Here is a 14,515-nt window from a genome sequence, read left to right as displayed (position 1 = left end):
TTCTCATCAATGCAAAGCACGAGAACTGGTTTAGCTGTGTGTATTTTGTGAATGTTAAAAGGCCTTCTGCTTTGCACTAATGAGGAGTTATGAAACCTGAGACTGCTATCAAATGGAGGTTTTTACTTTTTGGAGGAGATTCTGTTTGGACTTTATCTCTTAAGTCATGTGGCAAGGTCAAGGGAACCTGTCACCCCAAAAATCCAAGAGGGGCGGCAGCCACCGGCATCAGGGGCTTATCTTATCTTTGGAATGCACTACCTAGGTTAATACGATTAATCCCCAATCCCCACAGTTTTAAGCGTGCCCTAAAAACTCATTTGTTCAGACTGGCCTACCGCCTCAATGCATTAACCTAACGATCCCTGTGTGGCCTATTTATAATAAAAAAAAAAAAAAAAAAAAGGTTCCTCGCATCATGTTCTCATACACTTTATGCAGTATTAGCCCTCTGTGTCTGTACTGCTACATACTTAGGCAGTTAACTGGTTCATGCAGCTTTACATGAACACCTGAGCCTTACACTATAGCTGGTCCGAATAACTAAAGCAATTGTTACCATCCACCTCTCGTGTCTCCCCTTTTCCCCATAGTTTGTAAGCTTGCGAGCAGGGCCCTCACTCCTCCTGGTATCTGTTTTGAACTGTATTTCTGTTATGCTGTAATGTCTATTGTCTGTACAAGTCCCCTCTATAATTTGTAAAGCGCTGCGGAATATGTTGGCGCTATATAAATAAAATTATTATTATTATTTATTATTATCTACAGCATTCCGTAATGCTGTAGATAAGCCCCAGATGTATCCTGAAAGATGAGAAAAACAGGTTATATTATACTCCCCCAGGGGCGGTCCAGCTGCAGTCCGGGTCCGATGGGCGTCGGCGTCCAGTCCGGGCCTCCTATCTTCTTACGATGATGTCATCTTCTTTTCTTCACGCTGCAGTTCCGGCGCAGGCGTACGTTGCCCTATTGAGGGCAGAGCAAAGTACTGCAGTGCACAGGCACCGGGAAAGGTCAGAGAGGCCCAGCTCCTGCTCACTGCAGTACTTTGCTCTGCCCTCAACAGGGCAGACAAAGTACGCCTGCACCGGAGCTGCAATACTAATAAATATGTATACACCGCACACTCTAATGACAACGTGTGATTAACGCTTAAATATTTATTAGTCACAAAATAAATTTGGATAGGGGAGCGAAACAGAAATATAATGCTGGAAGCGATATGTATAAAAAGCAAACGTTTCGGCTCAACCAGAGCCTTATTCATTGAATCGCTGAAAGAACAAAAAAATCATAAATCACCAAATGACAAAATAACAAACTAAAAAATAATACACAAATGTAGTATAGTGATGGTGTACTTATTTGAAAAAATCCCGTGATCCTAGGAGTAAAAGACAACATATAAACCAATAAACGAATAATATATACATTATATACAGTAATAGGCTCATAGGTAGACTAGTTCTGGCAAATGAAAACAGGAAACATATGGTTACCTTATCCACAAGAAGAAGTGGAGTGAAGTGGAAAGGGTAGATATCCCTCAGTGCCAAGATTACAGCTGCAAAGAATGGCATCATAGTTAGAAAAGAGGTCTAGCCCACTATGTTATAGACTGAGATATAGAGATCAGAGGGAATGGGGTACCTATAGCTGAGGTAAAGGTTATGAGTCCTCAAGGGTGCTGGCCTGCATGCAATATATGTTGTAGCCTATGGGGGGAAGGGGAAAAGGCCAAATAGATCAATATGTATAGGGACAAATGAAAGGCCGTTTTGGCGCTACTGTGTCCTAGATAGTGTGGAGGCGCACATTACCTGCGGAGTAGTGGATATCAGCGGCGCTCCCGCGCCTTGCTATGGACAGCAGCGTGCCTGCAGCCCCCATGACGCTGTGTTATATGCGGCGAGGAGCGCCGAAACCGGAAGTCCCGGACCGGAAGTGACGTGGCGCTGACTGGCCGGGACACACTGCGCAGGTGCCTGTGTGTATCCTGTCGTCAGGGTAACCCAGAGGAGAGCGGTAGCGCTGTGAGAGCGCTGTGTAGTGGCCACAGGACGCTGCAGTGTGTGAGACTTAACAGTATGAAATAGGAAGGAGGGCTATATAAAGGGCTGAGTGAAAGTACAACATGGGAAGCTAAGTAAGATGATGAAAGGATAAATCATAAGGGGAAAGAGCTAAGGTACTGGAGTCCCTAATGGATATATATCTATTATCAATAGTGTCCAGAGGATAAGGACATAGTGTGGAGAAGACTAGACCCGGGGTATATGGCTAAGAGGGAACAGGGAAATCCAGAGACAGAAACCAGAGGGTGGAGGGGGAAGAAAGCAAAGGGAGGCGGGGGGGTGGGGGGGGGGGAAAGGGGAGGGAGGGGGGGAAAAGAGGGGTAGGGGTTGGTTGGGGAGGGAAAGAACGGGAGGGGGGGGGGGAAAGGAGTGGGAGGGGGGGAGGGAAAAAAGAGCTATATATGAAACTCACCTACACAGATAGTAGTCTAGCGGGTCTGTAAAAGCAATGGGATAAGAGATTATTCATAGGAGCCAATCTATGTCTCTATTAAGACCTTTAGGGGCTAGAGTGTCTAATTTATGGATCCAATATGTCTCTCTTAACTTGAGTAGTTTTACATGATTGCCACCCCTACGGGGGCGGGGGACATGTTCTATAACCTGGAAGCGGAGTTGAGCCACAGAGTGTCCCGATTTAGAGAAATGTTCTGGTATGGGGAGCCAATTTTTATTACAACGGATGGTCGATTTATGGCTCGCAATGCGATCCCTCACATGTTGGGTAGTCTCCCCCACATAGAGGAGACCACACGGACATTTCACCAGATACACTACAAAATTAGAATTACATGTGTGAAAACCTTTGATGAGAAAAGATTTGCCTGTCCTAGGATGGGTTATACTGTCAGATTTGATGACGTTAGAGCAAGCTGCACAATTGAGACAGGGGAATGTCCCCTGTCGGCGAGTCGTCAGTGTCCTCTGTATTGAAGTAGGCCTAGAGCTCCCCACATCAGCTCTAACTAATTTGTCACGGATATTAGAAGGTCGTTTGGTACAGATCAGGGTGGGTGCCTTAAATGAGTCTATTTCAGGATATGCTTTAGACAGCAGTGGCCAGTGTTTCCTAATGATAGAGTATACCCTGGGCATTGTCGGATGAAATGTATGTACAAAGGGAATCCGATCCCTGGGGTACATAGGAGGTTGAGGGGAAGGCGGACTTAGAGCCCTGGTCTTTTCAGAATCCAGTAATTTGGGTGGGTAGTGTCTCTGTTCGAATTTATGGGCCGTGGTATCCAATCTTTCTTTGCGAATTTCAGGGTTGGAAACGATACGTGACACTCTATCGAATTGTGAGCGTGGCAGGCTATTTTTCGTAGTCCTAGGGTGGCAACTTGAGTAGTGCAAGAGGCTATTACTGTCGGTGGGCTTGCAGTAAAGGTCTGTGGAAAGATTACCTTCAATGTCCTTCACAACCAGTGTGTCCAAGAATGGGACTGATTCCATACTATGGTGTAGTGTAAACTGTAACTCCGGATAGATAGAATTCAATTGTGAAAAAAATTCAAGCATAGAATTAGATGTACCTGTCCAGATGAAAAAGATATCATCGATATATCGATGATATCCCAAGGCAAATCGTGAAAAGAGATCATTAGGAAAGACATTATTGATTTCAAAGAAATTCATATAGGCATTAGCGTAAGCCGGCGCTACGTTCGCGCCCATCGCAGTGCCGCATCTCTGGACATAGAATGTGTCCTCGAATAGAAAATAATTTTCCCGTAGTACTATGTCGAGTAGGTCTAGACAAAATTGTATAGAATCAGCAGACATATCTGATGATTCGAGAAGAAATTTAGTAGCTTCAACCCCTTTGTCGTGTGTAATCGAGGTATATAGACTGTTGACGTCTAAGGTCACTAAGATACTCTCTGTAGGTACAGTACTCAAATTTCGTATGATCCTTAAAAAATGTCCTGTGTCCAGGAGGTATGATTTGGTATTTTTCACCAGAGGTGTCAGTATTTTTTCAAGGAAAACCGAGAGTGGAGATAAAACTGAGTCAGTTGAGGCGACTATCGGTCGTCCTGGTGGATTTTGGAGGGACTTGTGGATTTTGGGTAAGATATAAAAAACTGGTGTAATAGGATGGGGATTAATGAGAAAGGAAGCAGTTTTTTGGTCAATCGTGTGGCGATCAAGATAATCATTTAGGACGCTCTTGATTCTAGTGGTGATGTTGGTCACTGGGTCCCTTTGGATAATGCCATAGGTATTGGAGTCGGACAGTAGTCTAATGACTTCCTTCTTATAATCCATGTGGTTCATCACCACTATGGCGCCCCCTTTATCAGCTGGCTTAATTGTGATGTTTTTATTGTTTTGAAGAGATGAGAGAGCCTGTTTCTCCACCAAGGAAAGATTGGAGTGGACAGGATAGAAGCCCAGATGTTGTTCATGAGAGAATTGTTTGACCTCACGGTCCACCAGTGAAATAAAAGTTTCTGTTGCATGGTAAACGCGTGGAGGATTATACTTACTAGGTGTACGGAGGCCCAGAGACGTGATAGAGAGTTTAGGAGTCACAATATTAACAGGATCATGTGTCACCTCCCCCCTAGTATTATCTGATAGCCCAAAATGTGTTTTCAGTCTTATAGTCCGAAAAAAACGTTCGAGGTCTTTCTCCAGTTGGAAGGAGTCCCATGCCGGGGTGGGGCAGAATGATAAGCCCTTTTGTAGGACAGTCAATTCAGCCGGGGAGAGGAGATAGTCCGAGATGTTAATAACTAGATCCGGTGTCTCACCTGTGAGCGGGTGGCCATTCTTTCCCCTTGATCTCCTGGTGGGTCTGCGGTTGGTTGTCCTCCCTTGCGGCCCTTTGATAAAAAATGCTGTCTGCCGGAGGTCGTGGAGGAATCGCTCCCTGAGCTGAATGATCCATATCTCCGTTGGTTTCGGGGTCGGCGCCATGTTCCTGTATTGACGGAAGTATCGTTCCATTTGTAGACTTTGTTCAACAAATAGTCCTCCGTGTCACGTTGGAATTTTTGTCTCTTGCGTTCCTGTAGAGACTTCTGATGTTCCGTGAGTGATTTCTCTGTCTTGCTCTTGAGAGAGGTCCACTCCGTAGAAGATAGAGCGGTTGATAGTTGTGCTTCGATAGCCTGTATATTCTGTTTGGTCTCCACAATAGTTTTTTGTAGATACTCTATGGTGAGTAATATTATATCCAGAGAGCACTTATTCAGTATTCTTTTGTATTTCTCACAGTAATCAGGGTTGTCAGAAAAGAGGGTTGGGCGAAGGTTACTCCTAAGCCCTCTGGGAATTTTACTCTGCCTGTGATATTCGGCCAGAGTTGTGCAATGCAGATCATAGGAGATCAGCTTGCGTCTTTCTTTTTCATAATCCCTGGTTCGTAATTCCTGAGCGGGGGTCCTCAAAAATTCGTTAGAACCAGTCACCTGGGATAAAATATTCGAGGTGGTTGCCAAATCGTAGGCAAACGTGTCAGTAGACATGTATACTGCAGGGGAGACTAGGGGAGTAACGGAAAAACCGGTGCAAAAGCGCCAAAATGGTACGTCACAAATATAATAATGGCGTGCACTCAGTCAGAATTTGCGAGGTGCTGGTGTAATGGATCAGAAGATAGTAACTATGTTACTATATACAATTATTAGGTTCTGTAGAAGGACGTAGATCTGGGTATTTATTATGATAGAATATAGGCTGAACTGGATGGACAAATGTCTTTTTTCGGCCTTACTAACTATGTTACTATGTTACTAAGATCCTGAATACTAATAAATATGTATACACCGCACACTCTAATGACAACGTGTGATTAACGCTTAAATATTTATTAGTCACAAAATAAATTTGGATAGGGGAGCGAAACAGAAATATAATGCTGGAAGCGATATGTATAAAAAGCAAACGTTTCGGCTCAACCAGAGCCTTATTCATTGAATCGCTGAAAGAACAAAAAAATCATAAATCACCAAATGACAAAATAACAAACTAAAAAATAATACACAAATGTAGTATAGTGATGGTGTACTTATTTGAAAAAATCCCGTGATCCTAGGAGTAAAAGACAACATATAAACCAATAAACGAATAATATATACATTATATACAGTAATAGGCTCATAGGTAGACTAGTTCTGGCAAATGAAAACAGGAAACATATGGTTACCTTATCCACAAGAAGAAGTGGAGTGAAGTGGAAAGGGTAGATATCCCTCAGTGCCAAGATTACAGCTGCAAAGAATGGCATCATAGTTAGAAAAGAGGTCTAGCCCACTATGTTATAGACTGAGATATAGAGATCAGAGGGAATGGGGTACCTATAGCTGAGGTAAAGGTTATGAGTCCTCAAGGGTGCTGGCCTGCATGCAATATATGTTGTAGCCTATGGGGGGAAGGGGAAAAGGCCAAATAGATCAATATGTATAGGGACAAATGAAAGGCCGTTTTGGCGCTACTGTGTCCTAGATAGTGTGGAGGCGCACATTACCTGCGGAGTAGTGGATATCAGCGGCGCTCCCGCGCCTTGCTATGGACAGCAGCGTGCCTGCAGCCCCCATGACGCTGTGTTATATGCGGCGAGGAGCGCCGAAACCGGAAGTCCCGGACCGGAAGTGACGTGGCGCTGACTGGCCGGGACACACTGCGCAGGTGCCTGTGTGTATCCTGTCGTCAGGGTAACCCAGAGGAGAGCGGTAGCGCTGTGAGAGCGCTGTGTAGTGGCCACAGGACGCTGCAGTGTGTGAGACTTAACAGTATGAAATAGGAAGGAGGGCTATATAAAGGGCTGCAGTTCCGGCGCAGGCGTACGTTGCCCTATTGAGGGCAGAGCAAAGTACTGCAGTGCACAGGCACCGGGAAAGGTCAGAGAGGCCCAGCTCCTGCTCACTGCAGTACTTTGCTCTGCCCTCAACAGGGCAGACAAAGTACGCCTGCACCGGAGCTGCGGCATGAAGACAAGAAGAGGACGTCATTGTAAGAAGATAAGAGGCCCCGGACTGGACCACGGTGCCCATCGGATCCAGACCGCAGCGGGACCCCCCCTGGGTGAGTATAATCTAACTTGTTTTTCTCATCTTTCAGGATACATCGGGGGCTTATCTACATCATTGCAGAATGCTGTAGATAAGCCCCTGATGCCGGTGGCCGCAGCTCAGCTCATCTTCGATTTTGGGGGTGACAGGTTCCCTTTAAAAGGCCAATATTGATTTCTATTATTGCTGCTTCCAATAGGTGGCACCACAGGCCCTGCTCTTTTCCTTTGTGATGAGGCTATTGGTATACAGGGATCATTGCCTGGGCTACAATTCTCCCTATGCCAGCTTGGCACTCTTCTCAAGGAGACCTTTTTAATGCCCCAAACCTGGTTTAGGATAAACATTTGCATATTTGTTCAGTTACTATATACAGTGCCTATACAGTGTATTCATACCCTGTGAACTGTTGCACATTTTTTTATGTTACAACCACTATCTTAAATGTATTTTATTGGGATTTTATGTGATACACCAAAACAAACATACACTTTTTTGTGAAATGTAAAGGAAATGATACATGGTTTCTAATTATTAAAAAAAAAAATATATATATAAATACGAAAATTGTAACGTGCTTTTGTATTCAGCCCCTGTAGTATAATACCTTTCAGTAAAATCCTCAATGACCACATGCCTCCAGAAGTCACATAATTAGCAAATTATGCCCATGTGTGTGTAATTTACTCTTAGTATAACTACAGCTGTTCTGTGAAGGCCTCAGAGCTTTATTTGAGAGCATTAGGGATCAAACCGCATCATTAAAACCAAGGAACACACCAGACAGGATGGGATAAGGTTGTGGAGAAAAGTAAATTAGAGTTAGGTTATACAAAAATAATCCAAGCTCTGAACATCTCACAGACAACTGTTCAATCCATCATCCAAAAACGGAAGGAGTATGGCACAACTGCAAACCTACGAAGACGTCGGCCATCCACCTTAACTGAAATCCCAAGCAAGGGGAGCACTAATTTGAGAAGCAGCCTAGAGGCCCATGGTCACCCTGGAGGAGCTACATAGATCCACAGCTTGGGTAGGAGAATCTATCCACAGATCAACTATTAATCGTGTACTCCACAAATCTGGCTTTTATGGAAGAGTGGCAAAAAAACATATTTGAAAGCAAGCCACAAGAAGTCCCTTTGCAGTTTGCAAAAAGCCACAGCTTGGGGAAACAGCTGGCATGCGGAAGAAGATTCTGTAATCAGATGAGACCAAAGTAGAACTTTTTAGTCTAAATGCAAAATGCTATGTGTGGTGGAAAACTAACACTGCAAATCACCCTGAAAATACCATCCCCACTGTCAAACATGGTGGTGGCAGCATCATGCTGTGGCAATTATTTTCCTCAGCAGAGACAGGAAAGCAGGTCAAAGTTGATGGGAAGATGAATGACGCTAAATACATGGCAATCCTGGAGGAAAACCTGTTGTAAGCTGCAAAAGACTTGAGAATGGGGCACAGGTTCTCCTTCCAGCAGGACAGCGACCCTAAACATACTGCCAGAGCTACAATGGAATGGTTTAGAGCAAAGAATATTTAGAACAAACCAAGAGCTAAATCCCATTGAGAATATGTGGCAAGACTTGAAATTTGCTTATCAGTCGCTCTTCATCCAATAACCCTGAGCTAGATCTGATTTGGAAAGAAGAATGGGCAACAATGTCAGCCTCTAAATGTGTGAAGCTGGTAGAGACATACCCCAAAAGACTTGCAGCAGTAATTGCAGAGAAAGGTGGTCCTACCAAGTATTGACTCAAGAGGGTGAATACAAATGGACATCACAATTTTCAAATTTATATTTTTAAAAAATTAGATACTGCTACTTTATGTTAGTATATCACATTAAGTCCCAGTAGAATACATTTTAAGTTTGTGGGTGTAGCATGAAAAAATGTGGAAAAGTTTACAAAGTATGAATACTTTTTCAAGGCACTCAGGATTTATTAAGATATTCCATAAGGTACAGAAATATGGACTGTTCCCTGCTGATTGGACACACAGCTCCATTTTTGGGGTTGCTTCTACTGAACGATCTGTGCTCCTAGTTCACTTTTAAATCCACTAGTTTACTGTAGATACAATACTGGAATATGTTTAGTGAGGAAAAAAAAAACATACGGTACTTATATTTGGTTTGGTTTGAATATTTTAGAACCGAGGGAATTATTTCTCCCTTTCCTCTGGACACCCCAACTGTTTGGCACCTGGAAAACGTCCTTTTCACACGATCATCCCGGCTATGGCCACTAATGCTCACACTGAAGATTTGCTGTGCACGTTTGGTGTTATGGGAGGATTCATGCAACCTCAAGGACACGTGCAGGTAAATATGGTGACATGAATTTTGAAAAAGTTCCAGCATCATCACCTTGCCCAATGCAGATCCGCGATTCATCACTGAATATGACCTTCATCCAGTCATCCACAGTCCACGATTGCTTTCCCTTAACCTTGTTTTTTCTATTTAGGTGTTAATGATGGCTTTCGTTTAGCTTTTCTGTATGTAAATCCCACTTCCTTTAGGCGTATTCTTACAGTTCGGTCACAGACGTTGACTCCAGTTTCCACCCATTCGTTCCTCATTTGTTTTGTTGGGATTTCCTGTTTTGGAGACATATTGCTTTAAGTTTTCGGTCTTGACACTTTGATGTGTTCCATGGTCTACCAGTATGTTTGCCTTTAACAACCTTCACATGTTGTTTGTATTTAGTCCAGATTTTAGACACGGCTGATTGTGAACAACCAACATCTTTTGCAACATTTTGTGATGATTTACCCTCTTTTAACAGTTTGATAATCCTCTCCTTTGTTTCAATTGATGTTGGAGCCATGTCATGTCAGTCCACTTGGTGCAACAGCTCTCTAAGGTGTTTTCACTCCTTTTTAGATGCAGACTAACGAGCAGATCTAATTTGATGCAGGTGTTATTTCTGGGTATGAAAATGTACAGGGTGATTCCATAATTTTTTCCTCAGAATTGAGTGATTCCATAATTTTTCCCCTATGCTTGGTTAAAAAAAGTAACCATCACTGACTACCACATTTTTTGTTCTTGATTTCTTTTAGTGTTTCTTAAAGCCAGAAAGTTGCCATTTGAAATGACTTTAGTTTTGTACCATGTCTGTGATCTGCTTTTTTTCTACAAAATTAAACAACTGAATGAACATCCTCCAAGGCAGGTGATTCCATAATTTTTGCCAGGGGTTGTATGTGCACATGTTGAGAAAAAATTCTGCACCTTTTCTGCAGCTCTTGGCAGGAAAACGCAGCTGAAAAAAATCGTGCATTTCTGCTGCATTTTTGCTACATTTTGCCCTGATTTGAGTGAGGTCAATGGTGAAAAACGCACAGAGAATTCACATGCTGCAGATTATTTTCTGCACCAAATCTGCAGGTGGTCGATCCAAATAATACCTAGCCCCAACATTTTTAAGCGTTCTTTAAAAGCACATCTCTTTAGAAAAGCCTATCACCTCACTTCAATAATCTAACACTTCCCCATTCCCTTGTACTAAATTTTCCTCAAAATCTGGTCCTTCTACTCAAATGTCTCCCAATCCTCTGCACCCAATAGTACTTGGTAACTGTACTTGGACAGATACTGGCTGGTGACCGGATTATGCAGCTTTATTTGAAATTCCCTATTTATTATAATGATGGCTGGACCAAACATGACGAGCACGTTTTACCTATTGTATCCGCCTATGTCCTTTTAGACTGTAAGTTGGGAGCAGGGCCCTCACTCTTTCTGTAAGGCTGGGGTTACACTTGCGAGTGTGATGCCGCTGTCATTCGGGACTGGAACATGCGGCTGCATAGAAATACATGCAGCCGCACACTCCGGTCCCAAATGCTGGCCGGCAGTGCCGATTATTGATGCTCGAGTTTTTCGCATCACACTCGCAAGTGTGAAGCCGGCCTAACTGTTGAACTATGTGTTACCCGGCATTGTCTTTATTACCTGTACATGTCTTTGCTTAATTGTAAATTGCTACAGAATTTGTTGGCACTATATAAATAAAAATTATAATTATTATTACACACTGCTTCGCCCAGTGGTTTTCTATGTCTCCACCTCCCGCATTTATGATTGACAGCACTGACTTGTCTTGACTGAGAACTGTGTGCAGAGAAAGCTCAGACAAGTCAGCACTGTCATTCACCAGTGAGGGACGTGAGGATATCCAAACCAGTGGGCGGAATGGGAACAGTTCGCTGAGTCTCTTGGACACAGGAGTGCACCAACTACTCTAATTTGCCCGCATGATTAAGCTTCAGTTTCTGCAGAGCAGCGGCAGTTAGTAGACCACCAAAGGCGAGATTTTTGCAGAGCCTCTATCCCCTTAAGGCTATGTGCTTAGTTCACACTGTGCATTTGGGCTGACAAACTTTCTTTCACTTTGACCCATTTAATTTGATAAATTTTTCCTAATGACTGATTACATGGCTTTAATTACATAACTGACCACTCCTATACACAAATCTCAAAGTTCAAGTCTATTTTACCTATCATTTTGCTTATTTCAAAGGTTCTTCTAAACATGGTAGAATTTGGGCTGAACCCTCAGCAAGCACTGGATTCCCCTCGGTTCTATGTGGAATATATTAAGAAAGGTAAAAGTCAGTTACTCACATAATGTACCTTAAGTTACCACTAAAGAGAGGCAATTACTAAATCATGTGTTAGTAAGGTAGTGGACTGGTGATTCAGCCATTTTTTCCTATCAGAAGGTGAAATAGAGATCATGACAATGCTCACAATTATAGTCTGTTATAAAAGACTGCAGGACTGGGTTCACACATGCAGTTTATTTGAGCCAAGGACAGTACTAGATCCAATTGAAAAAAATGGTATAATGTGTTTTTACATTTCCTCTTTGTTGTATGTACTACCAACTTAATTTTATTAAAACTAAAAATACTTTAAAAATTGTATGTATTCATACCTCCCAACTTTTGAAGAAGGGAAAGAGGGACAAAGTTTGCGGCGCGTGCAGCGTGCCGTGGCAAATTTTAGGCCACACCTCTGATCACACCCATTTCACTACTAGTCACACCCATATCCACACCCCAACCACACCCATTTAGCACTGCTGATCACACTATTTCATAAACAATAATTATAAACAAAAAAAATGGCCACATAGTGCTCCATACTGTATAATGGCTACACATAGTGCTCCATACTGTATAATGGCCAAACATGGTGCTCCATACTGTAAATTGGCCACACATGATGCTCCATACTGTATAATGGCCCTACATGATGCTCCATACTGTATAATGGCCACACATGATGCTCCATAGTGTATAATGGCCCTACATGATGCTCCATACTGTATAATGGCCACATTTAGTGCTCCATACTGTATAATGGCCACACAGTGCTCCATACTGTATAATGGCCACACAGTGTTCCATATTGTATAATGGCCACACATAGTGCTCCATACTGTATAATGGCCACACAGTGCTCCATACTGTATAATGACCACACAGTGATCCATACTGTCTATTGGCTACACATGATGCTCCATACTGTATAATGGCCACACATAGTGCTTCATACTGTATAATGGCCACACATGATGCTCAATACTGTATAATGGCCACACAGTGCTCCATACTGTATAATGGCCACATATTATGCTCTATACTGTATAATGGCCCAACATGTTGCTCAATACTGTAAAATGGCCACACATTATGCTCTATAATGTATAATGGCCACACATGATGCTTAATACTGTATAATGGCCACACAGTGCTCCATACTGTATAATGGCCACACATGATGCTCCATACTGTATAATGGCCACACATAGTGCTCCATACTGTATAATGGCCACACATAATGCTCAATACTGTATAATGGACACACAGTGCTCCATACTGTATAATGGCCCCACATGATGCTGGGTACAGTATAATGGCCACACATGATGCTGGGTACAGTATAATGGCCCCACATGATGCTGGGTACAGTATAATGGCCCCACATGATGCTAGGTACAGTATAATGGCCCCACATGATACTGCGTATAGTATAAAGGCCACACATGGTTACCCCACCCCCATCATTGCCCTCACACCCCCATCATTTTCTTCTCCAACACTGCACACACACACCTACACAAACAAACCTTTCAAAGTGCTCCCTCGTAGCAGCCGGCAGCTTCCACTTCCATGGCGCTGAATGATGTCATCCAGCCGCGCCACTGACTGCTCACGTCGCTGCAACTCCGCTACGCCACTGATAAAGACCTCTCCGTGTCTCCTGTGCCAGTCAGTGTCAGAGCAAGGAGCAAAATCTGCTCCAATCCGACACAGCTAGCGTCCGCTCCGTACATCTCGTACACACGCGGCTCTGGTTCGTACACTTCGTACACATACACGACTCCGCTCTGTACACCTTGCACACAATGCTCCGCTCCGTACACCTCGTACACAGGCGGCTGCTCTCAGATCACCTCCTACACATGCGGCTCCGCTCCGTACACCTCGTACACACGCTGCTGCGCTCCGCACACCTCGTACACACGCGGCTCCGCTCCATACAATTCGTACACACACGGCTGCGATCTGTACACCTCATACACATACGACTGCGGTCCATACACCTCGTACACACGTGGCTCCACTCCGTACACCTCATAAACACGCAGCTCCACTCCGTACACCTCGTACACACGCGGCTCTGCTCCGTACACCTCGTACACATACGGCTCTGCTACATCCACACTGAAAACACCTCCTGACCCCACAAATAAACTTAACCTCATCCAGCACCATGAAAACTAGCAGAGTCCTGCATGCATACACGGAGGCTCCGATCATGTGACCCCTGACTCCTACCTGCCTGTGACCTCATCACAGGGCCTATGCGCACAGAGCAGCCATATAATAATAATAATAATCTTTATTTATATAGCGCCAACATATTCCACAGCGCTTTACAGTTTAACAGTTTCAAACACAACAGTCATAGGTAACAACGTTAAAATACAATAAAGCAAAATAAGACGACCCTGCTCGTGAGAGCTTACAAACTACAATGAGGTGGGGAAGATACAAAGTGCAGGTGTGTATTTACAATGATGTATTTACAATGATGGTCCAGCCATCTTCAGGGGGTGGGGGGTAGATGGAGATAGTGAATGGGCTACACACACAAACATGAAATGACTTTGATTAGTTAACATGGTAGGCCGCTCTGAACAAATGTGAGCGAGCGCCTAAAACTATGCAAGTTGTGGATGGTCCTAATATCTTGGGGTAGAGCATTCCAGAGGATTGGCGCAGCGCGGGAGAAGTCTTGGAGTCGGGAGTGGGAGGTACGGATTTGTGCAGAGGTTAGCCAAAAGTCATTTGCAGAGTGCAGCGGTCGGCTAGGCCGATAGACCGAAATGAGGGAGG

The 14,515-nt window shown here is 43.7% G+C and overlaps 1 protein-coding gene across 2 annotated transcripts in view; it reads left to right on the top strand.

The window, feature by feature from the left end:
• The window catches only part of LOC138638382 (glutathione hydrolase-like YwrD proenzyme), a 104,318-nt gene that overhangs the window by 75,435 nt on the left and 14,368 nt on the right, over positions 1–14,515 (top strand). For both annotated transcript variants that reach the window (XM_069727623.1, XM_069727621.1), the window contains exons 10-11: positions 9,252–9,422; positions 11,629–11,713. In XM_069727623.1, coding sequence (XP_069583724.1) covers positions 9,252–9,422; positions 11,629–11,713 — 256 coding nt within the window. The remainder of the gene's footprint in view (positions 1–9,251; positions 9,423–11,628; positions 11,714–14,515) is intronic.

The sequence above is a fragment of the Ranitomeya imitator genome, chromosome 5, assembly GCF_032444005.1.
Source record: "Ranitomeya imitator isolate aRanImi1 chromosome 5, aRanImi1.pri, whole genome shotgun sequence".
NCBI lineage: Eukaryota > Metazoa > Chordata > Amphibia > Anura > Dendrobatidae > Ranitomeya > Ranitomeya imitator.
The sequence above is the reverse complement of the archived record's forward strand: the minus strand, read 5'-3'. Positions and strand labels throughout refer to the sequence as shown.